The following is a 19,266-nucleotide window of genomic DNA, read 5'->3' as shown; positions in this document are numbered from 1 at the left end:
AAAAATGAGCTGCATGACAGAAACTCAAATAGTATATGTCCTTCATTCTGTGGTAGGTAATCTCCTTCTGTTGTAGACTATTTTTTTCATACGGTGTTGATCTGGAAATAGTTGCTTCAGCATTTTGTTGGTGCTTGAAACTCATGCAGAGTTTCAAGCACTCTTCATTCTCTAGCAGGTGACTTTTCAAATGATGCTACAAATTAGCAGTGATGCTACTTTTTGTAGCAACGCTTTTGCCGCATAATTGTTCAACATATTTCCGCTTGAAGCCAAACCAACCGCCAGACAATGAACCCCGTGCTGTTTTTCTTGGGAATTAATTCTTCCTCCATTTGTTACCAGATTCGCACCTTCTCTCTCTCGTATTACCACTCGCACCAATCCGTTAGCATCACAGCTAATGTTACCATGTCGCTACCGCTCTGCTTGGGGGGGGCGTGTGACGTTGCACGCGTGACGTATGTAAGAAGGTGCGCTTGTTTTTATGTCTCTGTGAGCAGGAGAGACAAGAAAGAGTGGGAAACGCATGCAGTGTAATGCCTGCAGCTAAAAGCAACTGCGTGAGAACATATACTCGAATATCAGGATATAGTCATTTTCTATATCGCACAGAGACAAATCTGCGATATATCAAGTATATCGATATATCGCCCAGCCCTAATCTGTATTGTATGTTTTGGGTTTTAGATCCCTATTGACGAGGACGACCCCAAACTTCTGCTGTCCTGGCATAACAGCAAGCAGAGCAATGATGATGTGATCGTCATGGCAACCCTTCGTCTCCTGCGACTGTTGGTGAAGCATGCAGGGGAACTGAGGGAGGGACTTGAGCTAGGATTGGCCTCCACTCCGACAGCACCCTGGAGGGGTATGACAAACGAGCAAGCCATTGCTTTAATGTGCAAACTATCTGGACGTTTGTGCATTGAATTTTGTATACATTTATTTCACATTTGTTGAATTCATGCGATCTGAACACCTAACTTCCTTAACTACCAATGACTAATTATTTTTTATCCTAAATTGTCATGTGTCTCTCTTAATCAGGCATTACCCCCCAGCTGTTTTCCCGACTCAACCACCCAGAGGCATATATTCGACAGAGCATATGTAGCTTGCTCTGCCGTGTAGCCCAAGACTCTCCACATCTCATCCTTTACCCTGCCATTGTGGGCTCACTCTCCCTTGGAGGGGAGGCTCAGAATTCAGGTAGGATTGTTTTCATGCTTGTGCCTCATTATTCTTGTACAGTACAAGCCAGCCTATTACTGTGCCAATCAGGTATTGATCCATTCCATAACTGCTTTGCTCGGCAGCTAATCTTGTGCCTGTTGTTGAGGTGTGTAAAAATCGATTTTAATGAGTTGTCTTTGATGCAGCGACACCCGTTAATTTGTCTGCAACAAGATGAATGTACACAAAGTCCAATAACCATGTACTGTAATTTCAAAGGTAACATGACAACATCCACAAACACACTACGCCACAGCGGTTAAAACCTGTATGTCTTTCCAGGGTCAACACTTAAATATACTACCTGCTGCCCCTTCACTTATATTCTTGTAGGGAGGGCACCTTTTCACATTTCAATCATCAATCAATCAATGTTTATTCATATAGCCCTAAATCACAAGTGTCTCAAAGGGCTGCACAAGCCACGACGACATCCTCGGTTCAGAGCCCACAAAATGGCAAGGAAAAACTCACAACCCAGTAAGATGTCAATGTGAATGACTATGAGAAACCTTGGAGATGACCGCAGATGTGGGTACCCCCCCCCCCCCCCACCCCCAGGGGAGAACGGATGCAATGGACGTTGAGTGGGTCTAGCATAATATTGTGAGAGTCCAGTCCATAGTGGATCTAACATAATAGTGAGAGTCCAGTCCATAGTGGGGCCAGCAGGAGACCATCCCGAGCGGAGACGGGTCAGCAGCGCAGAGATGTCCCCAATCGATGCACAGGTGAGCGGTCCACCCCGGGTCCCGACTCTGGACAGCCAGCACTTCATTAATGGCTACCGGACCTGTGCCCCCTTTCCACAAGGGAGAGGGGGGCAGAGGAGAAAAGAAAAGAAACGGCAGATCAACTGGTCTAAAAAGGGGGGTCTATTTAAAGGCTAGAGTATACAAATGAGTTTTAAGATGGGACTTAAATGCTTCTACTGAGGTAGCATCTCTAACTGTTACCGGGAGGGCATTCCATAGTACTGCAGCCCCAATAGACTGTGAATCACTAATAAGCCGGAGTTCTTTGAACGCAGATTTCTTGCCGGGACATATGATACAATACATTCGGCAAGATAGGATGGAGCTAGACCGTGTAGTATTTTATACGTAAGTAGTAAAACCTAAAAGTCCCATCTTAAGTGCACAGGAAGCCAGTGCAGGTGAGCCAGTATAGGCCTAATATGATCAAACTTTCTTCTTCTTGTCTAAAGTCCAGCAGGCGCATTTTGTACCAACTGTAATCTTTTAATGCTAGACATAGGGAGACCCCAAAATAATACGTTACAGTAATCGAGACGAGACGTAACGAACGCATGAATAATGATCTCAGCGTCGCTAGCGGACAAAATGGACCAAATTTTTGCGATATTACGGAGATGAAAGAAGGCTGTTTTAGTAACACTCTTAATGTGTGACTCAAACGAGAGAGTTGGGTGGAAGATAATACCCAGATTCTTTACCGAGTTGCCTTGTGTAATTGTTTGGTTGTCAAATGTTAAGGTGGTATTATTAAATAGATGTCGGTGTCTAGCGGGACCGGAAATCAGCATTTCCGTTTCCTTGGCGTTGAGTTGCAAAAAGTTAGCGGACATCCATTGTTTAATTTCATTAAGACACGCCTCCAGCTGACTACAATCCGGCGTGTTGGTCAGCTTTAGGGGCATGTAGAGTTGGCTGTCATCAGCATAACAGTGAAAGCTAACACTGTTAACATTTGAACTGCAATTACCGGTACTTGGTAAGCTATACAGGTACATAGATACATGGTGCCAATTCTTTGTAACTTTTATGTGTATTAATGTGTTATAAATGTTAATTGTTTTTCTAATATATTTTTTTACAACTTAATTAAAAAAATTAACAATGAGCTGATTATAACTGCTGTGCAGTTCTTATATTTGCAAGTGTTATATAGTAGACTTTGCATGCAGTTGCAATTCCAAGACATTAAATGGCAGTAGTGTATATGGCAGAGCCATGTATAGTGAGAATAAGGCCAACTCTTAGATTATAAACACTTTGTAGGGCTCAACATGGCACATTCAGCTTTATGGCAAAGTATGCTTACTAGCTAGTAGGGGTGTAACGCTACACAAAAAGCTCGGTTCGGTACGTACCTTGGTTTAGAGGTCAAGGTTCGGTTCATTTTCGGTACAGTAAGAAAACAACAAAATATACATTTTTTGGTTATTTATTTACCAAATTGGTAAACAATGGCATAACATACATATACACACAGGGTCCATTTCCAGGGTTAATGTGGTCAACATATATAAAATAAAAACTAAATAAGATAAGGCTCAGAATGGTTTCTTAACAAAACCTTTCTACATATAAAGTGATTTTTTTGATTTGATTGATTGAGACTTTTATTAGTAGATTGCACAGTACAGTACATATTCCGTACAATTGACCACTAAATGGTAACACCCCAATAAGTTTTTCAACTTGCTTAAGTCGGGGTCCACGTTAATCAACATTAAACTGCCTCAGGTTGTTGCTCAGATTAAATAAAATGATAAAACTTTTCTTCTACATATAAAAAGTGCAACATTAAACAGTTTCAAGTCAACTCAGCCTCAGATTAACTTTGCTCCCCCACCCCCAGCCTGGCTAACTTGGCAGTAAGAGGATATATGGGCTCATTGTTCTTCCACTATAGAAGTGGGTCAAAATCAAATTTTTAATGCAATATGGACTTAAATCCACTGCTATAAAAACATTTGTTATTGCTTTAGCCCTGTGTTGCACCTTTCCTGCTTCCGGCTCCCAGACCGTAGCCGAGGAGCGCAGGGGAGACACTCCTCCAGGGCCGATGTATTCTCGGGGGCAACACCCTTCACTCTATCCGGCAGTGGGTCTCCACAGCTCCGGACTCCAGGGTAAATGAGGAGTCCGGCGATTAGTTGCAAAACGTGGCTTTATTGAGGTCTTGCACACAGCCTAATCCAACAAAACACTAGCCACTCCCCGCACTCACGCTACCACTCCCTCACCTCGCTCGCCCACACACTCACTGACGTCACTCACCTCACATGCTGTCTCATATTAAAGGGCCACACACACACATACGCTACTCTCATAACACCTGCCTGACTCGCCGAGGAGAGGCTTTTTGAATGCGGTGGTGACGCTTCAAATGGGTTAGCATGTTTGACGTGTTGTCAGAAGCAGCTGCTGAACAATGTCGGCAAACCTCCGTCCTCCATTGTTGTATCGCACAGCCAAAGTGTTCCCAAACGGGAGATTAATATGTCCGTGTGGAAACTCGTTCGGTACACCTCCGAACCGAACCCCCCGTACCGAAACGGTTCCTAACAAATACACGTACCGTTACACCCCTACTAGCTAGGCAAAACATTGTACTCCATCCAGAGCTGTGTATATAGAGATTATGGCCAATTCGGTTTCAAAGTTGGTAGCAAACATGGCGCCCTGTAGTCACGTGAGGGTCTGAATTGGTGAAATGTGAACGGGACCCATCCCTACAGGACACACACACGTTTTGCTCCCAGATTGCTAACTTTTGTCATTAATTTATTCTTTCCAAATATAAATTTGAACAATGTTTTGACAGGGAGCAAACTACCATCAGATCTGCCCACCTTTTTGGGGAGCATCCCAGCAGAGGACCTTGGTGGAGATGGAGAGGAGGAGAGTGAGGAGAATGAGCAGACAGAGAACAGTGAGAAAGGAGACGCTCCAGAAGAACTAGCAACATTCTGCTCCAGCCAAGACCAAGCCATGATGCAGGATTGTTACAGCAAGATTGTGGAAAAGTTGTCTTTAGCAAACCCTACCATGGTGCTTCAGGTAATGGACTTTGTCTAGATTTGTTGACTTGTTGAAAGTTATTGTGCTGTTTACCCAGCAAGCTCTTACCAAGTTGTGTGTCATGCAGGTTCAGCAGTTGGTCGGAGAGCTGCGCAGGGTGACGTTACTCTGGGATGAATTGTGGCTGGGAGTGTTGCAGCAGCAGCACATGCATGTCCTACGAAGGATCCAACAGCTGGAGGATGAGGTTAAGCGGGTTCAGAACAATAACACACTTCGCAGGTAAGAATTTTTATCCCCTGTCTGAGAAGCTGAGCCTTTTCTCGCATTTGTTCCGTCAAGAATCAGCCCTGTTTTTTTATCTCTCGTTTGTGCTGCAGGGATGAAAAGATAGCGATAATGCGCGAGAAACACTCTGCTTTGATGCGTCCCATGGTTTTTGCCCTGGAACATGTCTGCAGTATCACTTCGGCCCCAGCAGAGACGCCACATGAAACCTGGTTCCAGCAAACCTATGGTGATGCTATCAATTCTGCCCTTGAGCGACTAAGGAACCCCCACAACCCTGCCAACCCTGCCAGCAGCTGGCTCCCCTTCAAACAAGTATGTGGGCTATTTAGTAGCGATGGTGCTGGTCTAGACCGGGGTTGTCAAACTTGTTTTCATTGAGGGCCACATCGCAGTTATGGTTGCTCTCAGAGGGCTGCTTTTAACAATGAGTAATATACGAATACCGTATATTTCGGAGTATAAGTCGCTCCGGAGTATAAGTCGCACCTGCCGATAATGCATAATAAAGAAGGGAAAAAATCATATATAAGTCGCATTTTTTGGGGAAATTTATTTGATAAAAGCCAACACCAAGAATAGACATTTGAAAGGCAATTTAAAATAAATAAAGAATAGTGAACAACAGGCTGAATAAGTGTACGTTATATGAGGCATAAATAACCAACTGAGAACGTGCCTGGTATGTTAACGTAACATATTATGGTAAGAGTCATTCAATTAACTATAACATATAGAACATGCTATACGTTTACCAAACAATCTGTCACTCCTAATCGCTAAATCCCATGAAATCTTATACGTCTAGTCCAGGGGTCGGCAACCCGCGGCTCCGGAGCCGCATGCGGCTCTTTGATCACTCTGATGCGGCTCAGCTGCATACTTGCCGACCCCCCCCGGTTTTCCCGGGAGACTGTCGAATTTCTGTGCCTCTCGCAGAAAACTTCCAGGATTAATATTATCCGATTTTCACCCTTACAATAATTATGAGGGCGTGCCATGATGGTAAGGCATTTAGCGCCCTCTACAATCTGTATTAACAGCGTGCAAGCCCAGCTACTTATGTGCATCTTCTGCTTGCACACATTAGTGACAGCAAGGCATACTTGGTCAACAGCCACACAGGTTACACTGACGGTGGCCATATAAAACAACTTTAACATTCTTACTAATAATGCGCCACACTTTGAACCAAAACCAAACAAGAATGACAAACACATTTCGGGAGAACATTTGCACCTTAACACAACATAAACACAACAGAACAAATACCCAGAATCCCATGCAGCCCTGACTCTTCCGGGCTACATTATACACCCCTGCTACCACCAAACCCCGCCCCCACCCCCCTCTGTGCGTCAGTTGAGGTGGGCGGGGTTTGGTAGCGGGGACGTATAATGTAGCCCGGAAGAGTTAGGGCTGCATGGGATTCTGGGTATTTGTCCTGTTGTGTTTATGTTGTGTTACGGTGCAGATGTTCTCCCGAAATGTGTTTGTCATTCTTGTTTGGTGTGGGTTCACAGTGTGGCGCATTATTAGTAAGAGTGTTAAAGTTTTTTTTATATCGCCACCGCCACCGTCAGTGTAACTTATGTGGTTGTTGACCAAGTATGCCTTGCTGTCTCTTACGTGAGCAAACAGAAGCTCCACACAATGTGTGACTAGGCCGGCACGCTGGTTGTAGTGGGCGCTAAATGCTGCACCATCACGGCACGTGCGAGAGAACAGTTGCCTTAATATTCGTAGTCTGCCGTAAAATTTGGGAGGGTTGACAAGTATGACGCTGTCAAGCGCCATTCATATAAAACCCGCGGGCTGCAATAACATTCAATTTTCATATTAAGGTGTGGGCAGCGTGTCTGAGACCCTTGGTTTATACGTAGCACAAAGCAAGAAAAAAAATCTATGTATGCAGTGTTATTTCATTTTAAATTTCAAAAGATTTTTGTGGCTCCCATTGTTTTCTTTAATTTGTGAAATTGGTCAAAATGGCTCTTTGACTGGTAAAGGTTGCCGACCCCTGGTCTAGTCTCTTACGTGAATGAGCTAAATAATATTATTTGATATTTTATGGTAATGTGTTAATAATTTCACACACAAGTCGCTCCTGAGTATAAGTCGCACCCCCGGCCAAACTATGAAAAAAAACTGCGACTTATAGTCCGAAAAATACGGTATACGTATATACAGTATATAATACAATAACAATATATTTTTTTTACATAAGCTGAAAAAAATATATTCAAATTTTACTTTAAAAACTGGCTGCTCAGTCACCAGAATTTTACAGTAAAAGCAGTGTTTTTTTTTTTACAGCATATAAAACAATTGAATGAATGGAATAGAAAAACAATACCACAGTTTTTAACGGTAAAATTCAAGCAACTGAGCTGCTAGTTTGTTTGTTTTGTAAAATTTTGTTTTAATGTTTTTTAGGTTTGTTTTTTAATGTTTTAGTGTCTTACTGTATATGGAAAAAAAACAGTACCAAAGTTGATTTTACGGTAAAAAATTCAGTCGGCGGAATTTAACCATAAAATCTTAAAAATTTTACAGTCTACAGTTTGATTGATCATTTGTTTTGAAATCATAAGTACAATATTTATTTTTATTTTAACAAAAAATATTTTTGGAATACCGGTACATAATATAATATTTTGATTTTGATAATATTGAATTTTAAAAGATATGCAATTGCATGCAGTACATGATTTTTAATGTCAAAAGGGAAAGAACAAATATATTTAGTAAGAAAAGCTTAAGCATTTTATCAACGCATATTATTTCCAGGCTTTCGCGGGCCACATAAAATAATGTGATGAGCCAGATTTGGCCCCCAGGCCTTGAGTTTGACACCTGTGGTCTAGACTAATAACATACTGACAGCATTATTTTGTTTATAAATTCCTCTTGACAGAATTAATTATACTCATCTTTGTTTTCTTCAGATGATGTTAAGCCTGCAGCAGCGTGCTCAAAAGCGAGCCAGCTACCTGCTCCATTTAGATGAGATCAGTCCACACTTGGCATCTATGACTGCCACTGAGATGGCCCTGCCTGGCGTGGTGTCCGCATCGGACACTGTCACTATACAGAGCATTGGCAAATCGATAACCATTCTTCCCACCAAGACCAAGCCCAAAAAACTCTTCTTCCAGGGATCTGATGGGCACAACTACCCATACCTTTTCAAAGGTAAAAGCTGCATATGAATAATTTCATTTTGGTACAATGTTTCATTCCTCAGTAGATTGTACACAACACTCATTTTCATACAAAAAAAACACACTGATATTTGTATTTGTCTTGTGTCCATAAAACATTGAGAGATAAAAGATAGACCGACATCCAGGTATTGTAGATAATCGGTGAAAATCGTCAAACTCTAACCTCATACAACAATAAATATATAAATAGTAGAGATGTCAGATAATATCGGTAGTCCGATATTATGGGCCGATAAATGCTTTAAAATGTAATATCAGAAATTAACGGTATCGGTTTCAAAAAGTAACATTTATGACTTTTTAAAATGCCGCTGTGTACACGGACGTAGGGAGAGGTACAGAGCGCCATTAAACCTAAAATGCACTGCCTTTGCGTTACCGGCCCAGTCACATAATATCTACGGCTCTTCACACACACAAGCGAATGCAACGCATACTTGGTCACACCGAGGGTGGCCGTATAAACAACTTTAACACTGTTACAAATATGCGCCATACTGTGAACCCACACCAAACAAGAATGACAAACACATTTCGGGAGAACATCCGCACCGTAACACAACATAAACACAACAGAACAAATACCCAGAAGCCCTTGCACCACTAACTCTTCCGGGACGCTACAATATACACCCTCCTCATGCTCTCTCAGGGAGAGCATGTCCCAAATTCCAAGCTGCTGTTTTGAGGCATGTTAAAAAAAATAATGCACTTTGTGACTTCAATAATAAATATGGCAGTGCCATGTTGGCATTTTTTCCATAACTTCAGTTGAAGTTCTTCTCTTATTTAAGAAAACCTTGTTACATTGTTTAATGCAGGGGTGCTCATTACGTCGATCGCGAGCTACCGGTCGATCGCGGAGGGTGTGTCAGTCGATCACCAGCCAGGCATTAAAAAAATAGTCCTAAAAATGAGCGATCATAAATCTTCACTATGACGTCACTTTCGTCACTTGATTGACATTCACGGCACCCGAGGGTCTTCTGAGATGACGCTGGCTGCTGCCAGCTCAATAAAATTACCGACTGAAAGGCGAGAAACACTTTATTTCAACAGACTCTGGCGCCGTACCTGTCGTCAAAACTCCAAAGACCGACTGCACAGTTGCACTAATAAAATAAGAGTCTCAGAAAGCTGGCGTGCACAAGCTAGCAAGCTACAGAGTTTGCCGACAATGTATTTCTTGTAAAGTGTATACAAAGGAGTACGGAAGCTAGACAAATAAGATGCCAAAAACCAACCACTTTCATGTGGTATAGGACAGAAAGGAGGACTTTTTTTCTCCTCCATTCGGAAATGCGGACGTTATCAGCACCACTGTCTGATTCCAATCAATGCAAGTCATCAGAATCAGGTAATACACCAACTTATATTCTTGTCTTCATGAAAGAAAGGAATCTATATGTGTTAAACATGCTTGTATTATCTTTAAACACCTTTATAACTTATTAACAATATTAACTATGTGTTAAACATGCTTGTATTATCTTTAAACACCTTTAAGTTGTTAACAATATTAACTATATGTGTTAAACATGCTTGTATTATCTTTAACCACCTTTAAGTTGTTAACAATATTAATTATGTGTTAAACATGCTTGTATTATCTTTAACCACCTTTACGTTGTTAACAATATTAACTATATGTGTTAAACATGCTTGTATTATCTTTAAACACCTTTCAACTTGTTAACAATATTGACTACGGTATATGTATTAAACATTTTTGTATTATCATTAAACACCTTTAATTTATTAACAATATTAACTATGTGTTAAACATGCTTGTATTATCTTTAAACACCTTTAACTTGTTAACAATATTAACTATATGTGTTAAACTTGCTTGCATTATCTTTAAACATCTTTAACTTGTTAACAATGTGTATTAAACATACTTTTATTATCATTAAACACCTTTAATTTTTTAACAATATTAACTATATGTGTTAAACATGCTTGCATTATCATTAAACACCTTTAACTTGTTAACAAAAACATATATTTCATAAATAAGTAAATATAAATTATATATATGAATGAGGTAGATCCCCACGACTTGATCAATTGAAAAGTAGCTCGCCTGCAGAAAAAGTGTGAGCACCCCTGGTTTAATGCATCCAGCGGGGCATCACAACAAAATTAGGCATAATAATGTGTTAATTCCACAACTGTATATATCGGTATCGGTTGATATCGGTATCAGTAATTAAGAGTTGGACAATATCGGAATATCGGATATCGGCAAAAAAGCCATTATCGGACATCTCTAATAAATAGTACCGTATTTTCCGCACTATAAGGCGCACCTTCAATGAATAACATATTTTAAAACTTTGTTCATATATAAGGCGCACCGCATTATAAGGCGCATAGAATAGACGCTACAGTAGAGGCTGGGGTTACGTTATGCATCCCTTAGTTGCGAGACCTGTTGTGGCTCAATATTGGTCCATATATAAGGCGCACCGGATTATAAGGCGCACTGTCAGCTTTTGAGAAAATTGGAGGTTTTTAGGTGCGCCTTATAGTGCGGAAATATGGTATGTCAGTTTTAATTAAGTGATCTTCTTCTTTTTCTTCTTTTTTACATCAGGCCTGGAGGATTTACATCTGGACGAGCGCATTATGCAGTTCTTGTCAATTGTAAACACCATGTTCACCAAGATCAACCAGCAAGAGCAGCCTCGCTTCCATGCCCGCCATTACTCCGTCACACCCCTTGGAACTCGGTCGGGGCTCATCCAGTGGGTTGATGGAGCCACGCCCCTCTTTGGCCTTTACAAGCGCTGGCAGCAGAGGGAGGCTGTGCTGCAGGCTCAGAAGGTAACATAGTAAATTGTTTGGCCTGGATAATTGTTCGTTAACTTTGTGGACTAATCATTTTCATTTTGGTTATCGTAAACGACCTGTTTTTCCCTGACTAAAATGAGATGATGACTAATCAAAAGAAATGGACATTGACTAAGATGAAGACGAACTAATCTTACATTTTAGTCCATGAATAAAAAACAGATGAAAATGTTGACAGAAATTAAATCCAATCATATTTATTTTGTCTTATCGTATTTTTCGGACTATAAGTCGCAGTTTTTTTCATAGTTTGGCCGGGGGTGCAACTTATACTCAGGAGCGACTTATGTGTGAAATTATTAACACATTACCGTAAAATATCAAATAATATTTTTTAGCTCATTCACGTAAGAGACTAGACGTACAATATTTCATGGGATTTAGCGATTAGGAGTGACAGATTGTTTGGTAAACGTATAGCATGTTCTATATGTTATAGTTATTTGAATGACTCTTACCATAATATGTTACGTTAACATACCAGGCACGTTCTTAGTTGGTTATTTATGCCTCATATAACGTACACTTATTCAGCCTGTTGTTCACTATTCTTTATTTATTTTAAATTTCCTTTCTAATGTCTATTCTTGGTGTTGGGTTTTATCAAATAAATTTCCCCAAAAAATGCGACTTATACTCCAGTGCGACTTATATATGTTTTTTTTCCTTCTTTATTGTGCATTTTCGGCTGGTGCGACTTATACTCCGGAGCGACTTATACTCCGAAAAATACGGTATATATCGGTGGGTCAAGTTCGGAATATATCCAATTACAGCTGTTTAATAGCGTATATTTTAGAGGGTCTGGCAGTGTGTTACATGAGAGATGCAATCACATGCTTTTCTTTGTGAGAGACAGAGAAGTTGGATTTCACACCGCCAAAACAACTGTATGGATTAAACGAGTTCCGTATCGTAATATGTGTACCGTATTTTTCGGAGTATAAGTCCCTCCGGAGTATAAATCGCACCGGCCGAAATTGCATAATAAAGAAGAAAAAAAACATATATAAGTCGCACTGGAGTATAAGTCGCATTTTTGGGGAAATTTATTTGATAAAACCCAACACCAAGAATAGACATTTGAAAGGCAATTTAAAATAAATAAAGAATAGTGAACAACAGGCTGAATAAGTGTTCGTTATATGAGGCATAAATAACCAACTGAGAACGTGCCTGGTATGTTAACGTAACATATTATGGTAAGAGTCATTCAAATAACTATAACATATAGAACATGCTATACGTTTACCAAACAATCTGTAACTCCTAATCGCTAAATCCCATGAAATCTTATACGTCTAGTCTCTTACGTGAATGAGATAAATAATATTATTTGATATTTTACGGTAATGTGTTAATCATTTCACACATAAGTCGCACCTGATTATAAGTCGCACCCCCGGCCAAACTATGAAAAAAACTGAGACTTATAGTCCGAAAAATACGGTATACACATAGTACAGGGCTCGAATTTAACCATGACAAATGCGGCTAGTGCCGCGACCGCCCTCGCCCCTTGCCGTAATGCCCTAAAAAATTGACCAGCATCGGTGGCAAGAACATGCCGTGACCGCCCTTGACTTTTTATCTGTTAATGGACGAGGGATGTAACGGTAACGGTATAATGATAATTCCCGATAAAATTCCAGACGGTTAGTAATACCGTCTAATTTTTTAATTACCGAAAAAACGTCATTTATTAATGCATTTTAGGCAACACAAAGTCAGGCAGGCGCATGCGCACAAGCGTCGTTTGGCTTGATAATCATGGCGGACTAACTACACAGACTTTGCTCCGGAGATTTCCTCTTGTAGTAAACGGAGCCAAGCGTTTGGTTTAACATAATTTTCCCTCACCTCCCGGAGTGCATTTAAGAGCGCACTGCAGTGTTTAGATGGAGACAGGTGTGGACAATATTGGAGACAGGCGCACTTGTCCCCACACTAAAACTATACAGCGAAGGAGAAAAACTATTTGATGTTGCTTTTATTTTCTCAATACAGCGTCCATCAGCTGTGACTAAGAGTTAATTACCGTATTTTTCGGAGTGTAAGTCGCTCCGGAGTATAAGTCGCACCGGCCGAAAATGCATAATAAAGAAGGAACAAAAACATATATAAGTCGCACTGGAGTATAAGTCACATTTTCGGGGGAAATTTATTTGATAAAAGCCAACACCAAGAATAGACATTTGAAAGGCAATTTAAAATAAATAAAGAATAGTGAACAACAGGCAGAATAAGTGTACGTTATATGAGGCATAAATAACCAACTGAGAACGTGCCTGGTATGTTAACGTAACATATTATGGTAAGAGTCATTCAAATAACTATAACATATAGAACATGCTATACGTTTACCAAACAATCTGTCACTCCTAATCGCTAAATCCCATGAAATCTTATACGTCTAGTCTCTTACGTGAATGAGATAAATATTATTTGATTTTTTACGCTAATGTGTTAATAATTTCACACATAAGTCGCTCCTGAGTATAAGTCGCACCCCCGGCCAAACTATGAAAAAAAACTGCGACTTATAGTCCGAAAAATACGGTACACTTGTGAGAAAGAGAAGACACGTTTCACATTTGACACTGACGCCATTAGCAGGCAACTACACAACTGTAAATTGGTCAAATCTAATAATAGCATATCATCTGTTACTGGTACAGTATCAACTATTGGTATGCTTTGTGCAGTTTCCACATTAATGATGTGCTAATTAGGTGATTTAAATGGCACCTTTTATAAAATCAATAGTTTCTCTTGACAAAATATTGACTTCACGAGCTTTGATGACAACACGGTGTTTGCAAAAAATGTCAGACAATGCTTAGAGGAAAGTCTGGGCTTCCCTGCTTAGGCTGCTGCCCCCGCGACCCGACCTCGGATAAGCGGAAGAAGATGGATGGATGGATGGATCAGACAATGCTAATAAACTACATCAGAAACCAAATTAGCTTTATTTGCCTAATATGCTGACAGACTGCAACTCTTTTATATGTGACAACTCTGTGGCTGTACAGCAAAGCATTACAAAATGATTACTAGGACAGTCACTAGTGTTAAAGATTAGAACTTTATTCAAATGATAGAAACACTGAATAGAAAGCAGACTGTTAAAAAAAAAAGCTCTTAAATACACAATCTGATTGACAAACTTTATTGATTTCAAATGCAAAGAAAAAAAATCCCTCAAATATATATTTATTGATACAAAAAATGGCTAACTGCATCGTTCCTGACCATAAATTCATGCTGCTTTTGTTGTAAACTAATTAAAGGTACCGTATAAGTCGCACCGGATTATAAGTCGCACCTGCCGAAAATGCATTCTAAAGAAGGAAAAAAACATATATAAGTCACACTGGAGCCCGGCCAAACCATGAAAAAAACTGCGACTTATAGTCCGAAAAATACGGTACTTGCTATGAAATACTAAATAATATGAAATACTTTTATACTTTATATCTTTGTCGACTAAATTTACTAAATTGTTGTGAAATTTAGTCGACTAATATTAAATCAATTTAGGTGAATAAAGTTTGACCAAAACTAAGATGTTTATTTTTTTCCAAAATACCATAAATTAAAAACAGCTGTCGCGTGACTTGCTGTGAGGATAATGGCTGGTGAATTTAGTTTAGTTTAGTTTTTTAAGGATCCCCATTAGTCTACACCGCAGTGGTCTCCTTTACACGTATGCCATTTTTAGGTCTGGGAAAGTACGGACTATTCCCTCCAGTTTATTGTCCGATCAGGAAGAATATTCATTTCACACATCTACCATTAAGACAATATACAGACCTCGGGTTTCTACCCTGTGTTTGATCGGGGAAAATGCACAAATTCAGCTGTTTATTTTTTTTAAATATAAATAAAATATTTAACTTAAATTATACAGACAACATATTTTTAACTCAGATTAGTTTTCATGAGAACAGGTGATGCAATGCCTCCCCTGTCCGCACATTAATGGTTCTCACAGGCCATTAACAATTGGCTAATGTGAGCGCATGATTTATGCCCAGACATGATTTCAAACATGATTGGAAGAGGTAGGCTAGGATTCCACGCGCACAATGTGGCCGAATCAATAATAACCGACACAATTTATAAATAAAATTAAGGATGTCCGATAATATCGGACTGCCGATATTATCCGCCGATAAATGCTTTAAAATGTAATATCGGAAATTATCGGCATCTGTTTCAAAATTATCGGTTTCAAAAAGTACAATTTATGCCTTTTTTTAAATGCCGCTGTGTACATAGACGTAGAGAGAAGTACAAAGCGCCGATACACCTTAAAGTCACTGCCTTTGCATGTCGGCCCAGTCACATGATATCTACGGCTTTTCACACACACAAGTGAATGAAAGCCATACTTGGTCAACAGCCATACAGGTCACACTGAGGGTGGCCATATAAACAACTTTAACACTGTTACAAATACGCGCCACACTGTGAACCCACACCAAACAAGAATGACAAACACATTTCAGGAGAACATCCACACCGTAACACAACATAAACACAACAGAACAAATACCCAGAACCCCTTGCAGCACTAACTCTTCCGGGACGCTACAATATACACCCCCCGCTACCCCACCTCCCCAACCTCGCCCACTTCAACCTCCTCATGCTTTCTCAGGGAGAGCATGTGCCAAATTCCAAGCTGCTGTTTTGAGGCATGTTAAAAAAAAATAATGCACTTTGTGACTTCAATAATAAATATGGCAGTGCCATGTTGGCATTTTTTTCCATAACTTGAGTTGATTTATTTTGGAAAACCTTGTTACATTGTTTAATGCATCCAGCGGGGCATCACAACAAAATTAGGTATAATAATGTGTTAATTCCACGACTGTATATATCGGTATCGGTTGATATGGCGCCCCTTTATACACCTGCTGTGAACCTGTTTTTGTTTTTATGTTTTATTTATTCTATTTTATTTATTTATTTTTTATCATGTTCTGTTTGTATTGTGTTGTGTTTGCTCAGTACTCGTATTATCTTTTAACCTGCCCATTGTACAGCACTTTGGCTACCCCTGTGGTAAATTTTAAATGTGCTTTATAAATAAAGTTGATTTGATTTGATATCGGAATCAGTAGTTAAGAGTTGGACAATATCGGAATGTCGGATATCGGCAAAAAAGCCATTATCGGACATCTCTAAATAAAATAGACTTAGTTATGCAAAATAAAGTGGAGAAGAGGGAATGGGAATCGCACTAATGCTCAAGTGAACAGCGCCATGCTGTGCTTTTTTTTGTCGTAACACCAAACTGTTCCCTGACCAGGCTCAAGACTCGTTCCAGCAGCAGCCAGTGCCACTTGTACCCCGCCCCAGCGAGCTCTACTACAGCCGCATCGGTCCCGCCCTGAAAGCAGTGGGGCTCAGTCTGGACGTAACGCGGCGAGACTGGCCGCTCAGTGTCATGAAGGAGGTGCTGAAAGAATTGATGGATGCTACACCTTCCAACTTACTGGCCAAGGAGTTGTGGTGTTCATGCACCACACCCAGTGAGTGGTGGAGGGTCACCCAGGTAACCACAGTCTTTTAGAATGTGTATTTATTCCAACTTAAGGATTCTTCGATCTGTTGATCATATTTTGTTTCATTTTATAGTCTTATGCCAGATCTACTGCTGTCATGTCAATGGTGGGATACATAATTGGCCTCGGGGACAGACACCTGGACAATGTGCTTATTGACATGACCTCTGGAGAGGTTGTGCACATTGATTACAATGTGTGTTTTGAAAAAGGTAAAGTCAAAACCAGTAATAATTTATGTAATTGTTGGTCATGACATGGTGTAGAGCAGTGGTTCTCAACCTTTTTTCAGTGATGTAACCCCTGTGAACATTTTTTTAATTCAAGTACCCCCTAATCAGAGCAAAGCATTTTTGGTTGAAGAAAAGAGATAAAGAAGTAAAATACAGCACTATGTCATCAGTTTCTGATTTATTAAATTGTATAACAGTGCAAAATATTGCTCATTTGTAGTGGTCTTTCTTGAACTATTTGGAAAAAAAGATAAAAATAACTAAAAACTTTTTGACAAATAAGTGATTCAATTATAAATAAAGATTTCTACACATAGAAGTAATCATCAACTTAAAGTGCCCTCTTTGGGGATTGTAATAGAGATCCATCTGGATTCATGAAATTAACTCTAAACATTTCTTCAAAAAAAAAGGAATCTTTAACATCAATATTTATGGAACATGTCCACAAAAAACCTAGCTGTCAACACTGAATATTGCATTGTAATGAATGGAATAGCCTACTTGATTTGATGTTTGGTTTATGAACTGACATTCATATTTTGTTGAAGTATTATTCAATAAATATATTTATAAAGGATTTTTGAATTGTTGCTATTTTTAGAATATTTAAAAAAAAAAAAACTCACGTACCCCTTGGCATACCTTCAAGTACCCCCAGGGGTACGCGTACCCCCATTTGTGAACCACTGGTGTAGAGGATGGATTGAGATATATTGTGTCGATCGTTGATAAAATGGCTTTGAATTAGTTTGGTTTGTGTTTTGTGTTGCTAGGAAAGAGCCTACGAGTGCCAGAGAAGGTTCCATTCAGGATGACACACAATATTGAAACTGCACTAGGAGTTACTGGGGTGGAAGGCATCTTCAGGCTTTCCTGTGAACAGGTACATCATCATGCTACCTGTTTCATTTTTGTATTTTAAGAATTTATTTTTTTTTAACTTCAATACCCGTTTTAGTAATATTAATTTTAGTTGTTAAAATATACGGTATTTTCTGGACGATATAGTTCCCACTAAATAATAGGGAAAAAATATATTTCCATATTAGCACCACCGGACTATAAGCCAAAGATATATACGTTGCGAAAGGAGTTATTTACACCAGGGATGTCCGATATCGGACTGCCGATATTATCGGCCGATAAATGCTTTAAAATGTAATATCGGAAATTATCGGTATCGGTTTCAAAATTATCGGTATCTGTTTCAAAAACTATAATTTATGACTTATTAAAACGCCGCTGTGTACACGGACGAAGGAAGAAGTACAGAGCGCCAATAAACCTTGAAGGCACTGCCTTTGTGTGCCGGCCCAGTCACATAATATCTACGGCTTTTGACACACACACAAGTGAATGCAAGCCATACTTGGTCAACAGCCATACAGGTCACACTGAGGGTGGCCGTATAAACAACTTTAAAGGGGAACATTATCACAATTTCAGAAGGGTTAAAACCATTAAAAATCAGTTCCCAGTGGCTTATTTTATTTTTCGAAGTTTTTTTCAAAATTTTACCCATCACGCAATATCCCTAAAAAAAAGCTTCAAAGTGCCTGATTTTAACCATCGTTATATACACCCGTCCATTTTCCTGTGACGTCACACAGTGATGCCAATACAAACAAACATGGCGGATGGCATGTTTGGCAGCAAGGTATAGCGACATTAGCTCGGATTCAGACTCGGATTTCAGCGGTTTAAGCGATTCAACAAATTACGCATGTATTGAAACGGATGGTTGTAGTGTGGAGGCAGGTAGCGAAAACGAAATTGAAGAAGAAACTGAAGCTATTGAGCCGTATCGGTTTGAACCGTATGCAAGCGAAACCGACGAAAACGACACGACAGCCAGCGACACGGGAGAAAGTGAGGACGAATTCGGCGATCGCCTTCTAACCAACGATTGGTATGTGTTTGTTTGGCATTAAAGGAAACTAACAACTATGAACTAGGTTTACAGCATATGAAATACATTTGGCAACAACATGCACTTTGAGAGTGCAAACAGCCCAGTTTTCATCAATTAATATATTCTGTAGACATACCCTCATCCGCTTTCTTTTCCTGAAAGCTGATC

The 19,266-nt window shown here is 39.7% G+C and overlaps 1 protein-coding gene across 1 annotated transcript in view; it reads left to right on the top strand.

The window, feature by feature from the left end:
• Window positions 1–19,266, top strand: part of smg1 (SMG1 nonsense mediated mRNA decay associated PI3K related kinase) — a 148,048-nt gene that overhangs the window by 79,911 nt on the left and 48,871 nt on the right. Inside the window, exons 35-44 of the mRNA XM_072915712.1 lie at window positions 691–871; window positions 1,051–1,212; window positions 4,810–5,045; window positions 5,134–5,288; window positions 5,387–5,609; window positions 8,243–8,489; window positions 11,121–11,350; window positions 16,695–16,940; window positions 17,024–17,162; window positions 17,960–18,069. Of these exons, the coding sequence (XP_072771813.1) occupies window positions 691–871; window positions 1,051–1,212; window positions 4,810–5,045; window positions 5,134–5,288; window positions 5,387–5,609; window positions 8,243–8,489; window positions 11,121–11,350; window positions 16,695–16,940; window positions 17,024–17,162; window positions 17,960–18,069 (1,929 nt within the window). The remainder of the gene's footprint in view (window positions 1–690; window positions 872–1,050; window positions 1,213–4,809; window positions 5,046–5,133; window positions 5,289–5,386; window positions 5,610–8,242; window positions 8,490–11,120; window positions 11,351–16,694; window positions 16,941–17,023; window positions 17,163–17,959; window positions 18,070–19,266) is intronic.

This window comes from Nerophis lumbriciformis, linkage group LG22, assembly GCF_033978685.3.
Source record: "Nerophis lumbriciformis linkage group LG22, RoL_Nlum_v2.1, whole genome shotgun sequence".
Lineage (NCBI taxonomy): Eukaryota > Metazoa > Chordata > Actinopteri > Syngnathiformes > Syngnathidae > Nerophis > Nerophis lumbriciformis.
This window is presented reverse-complemented; position numbering and strand designations above follow the sequence as displayed.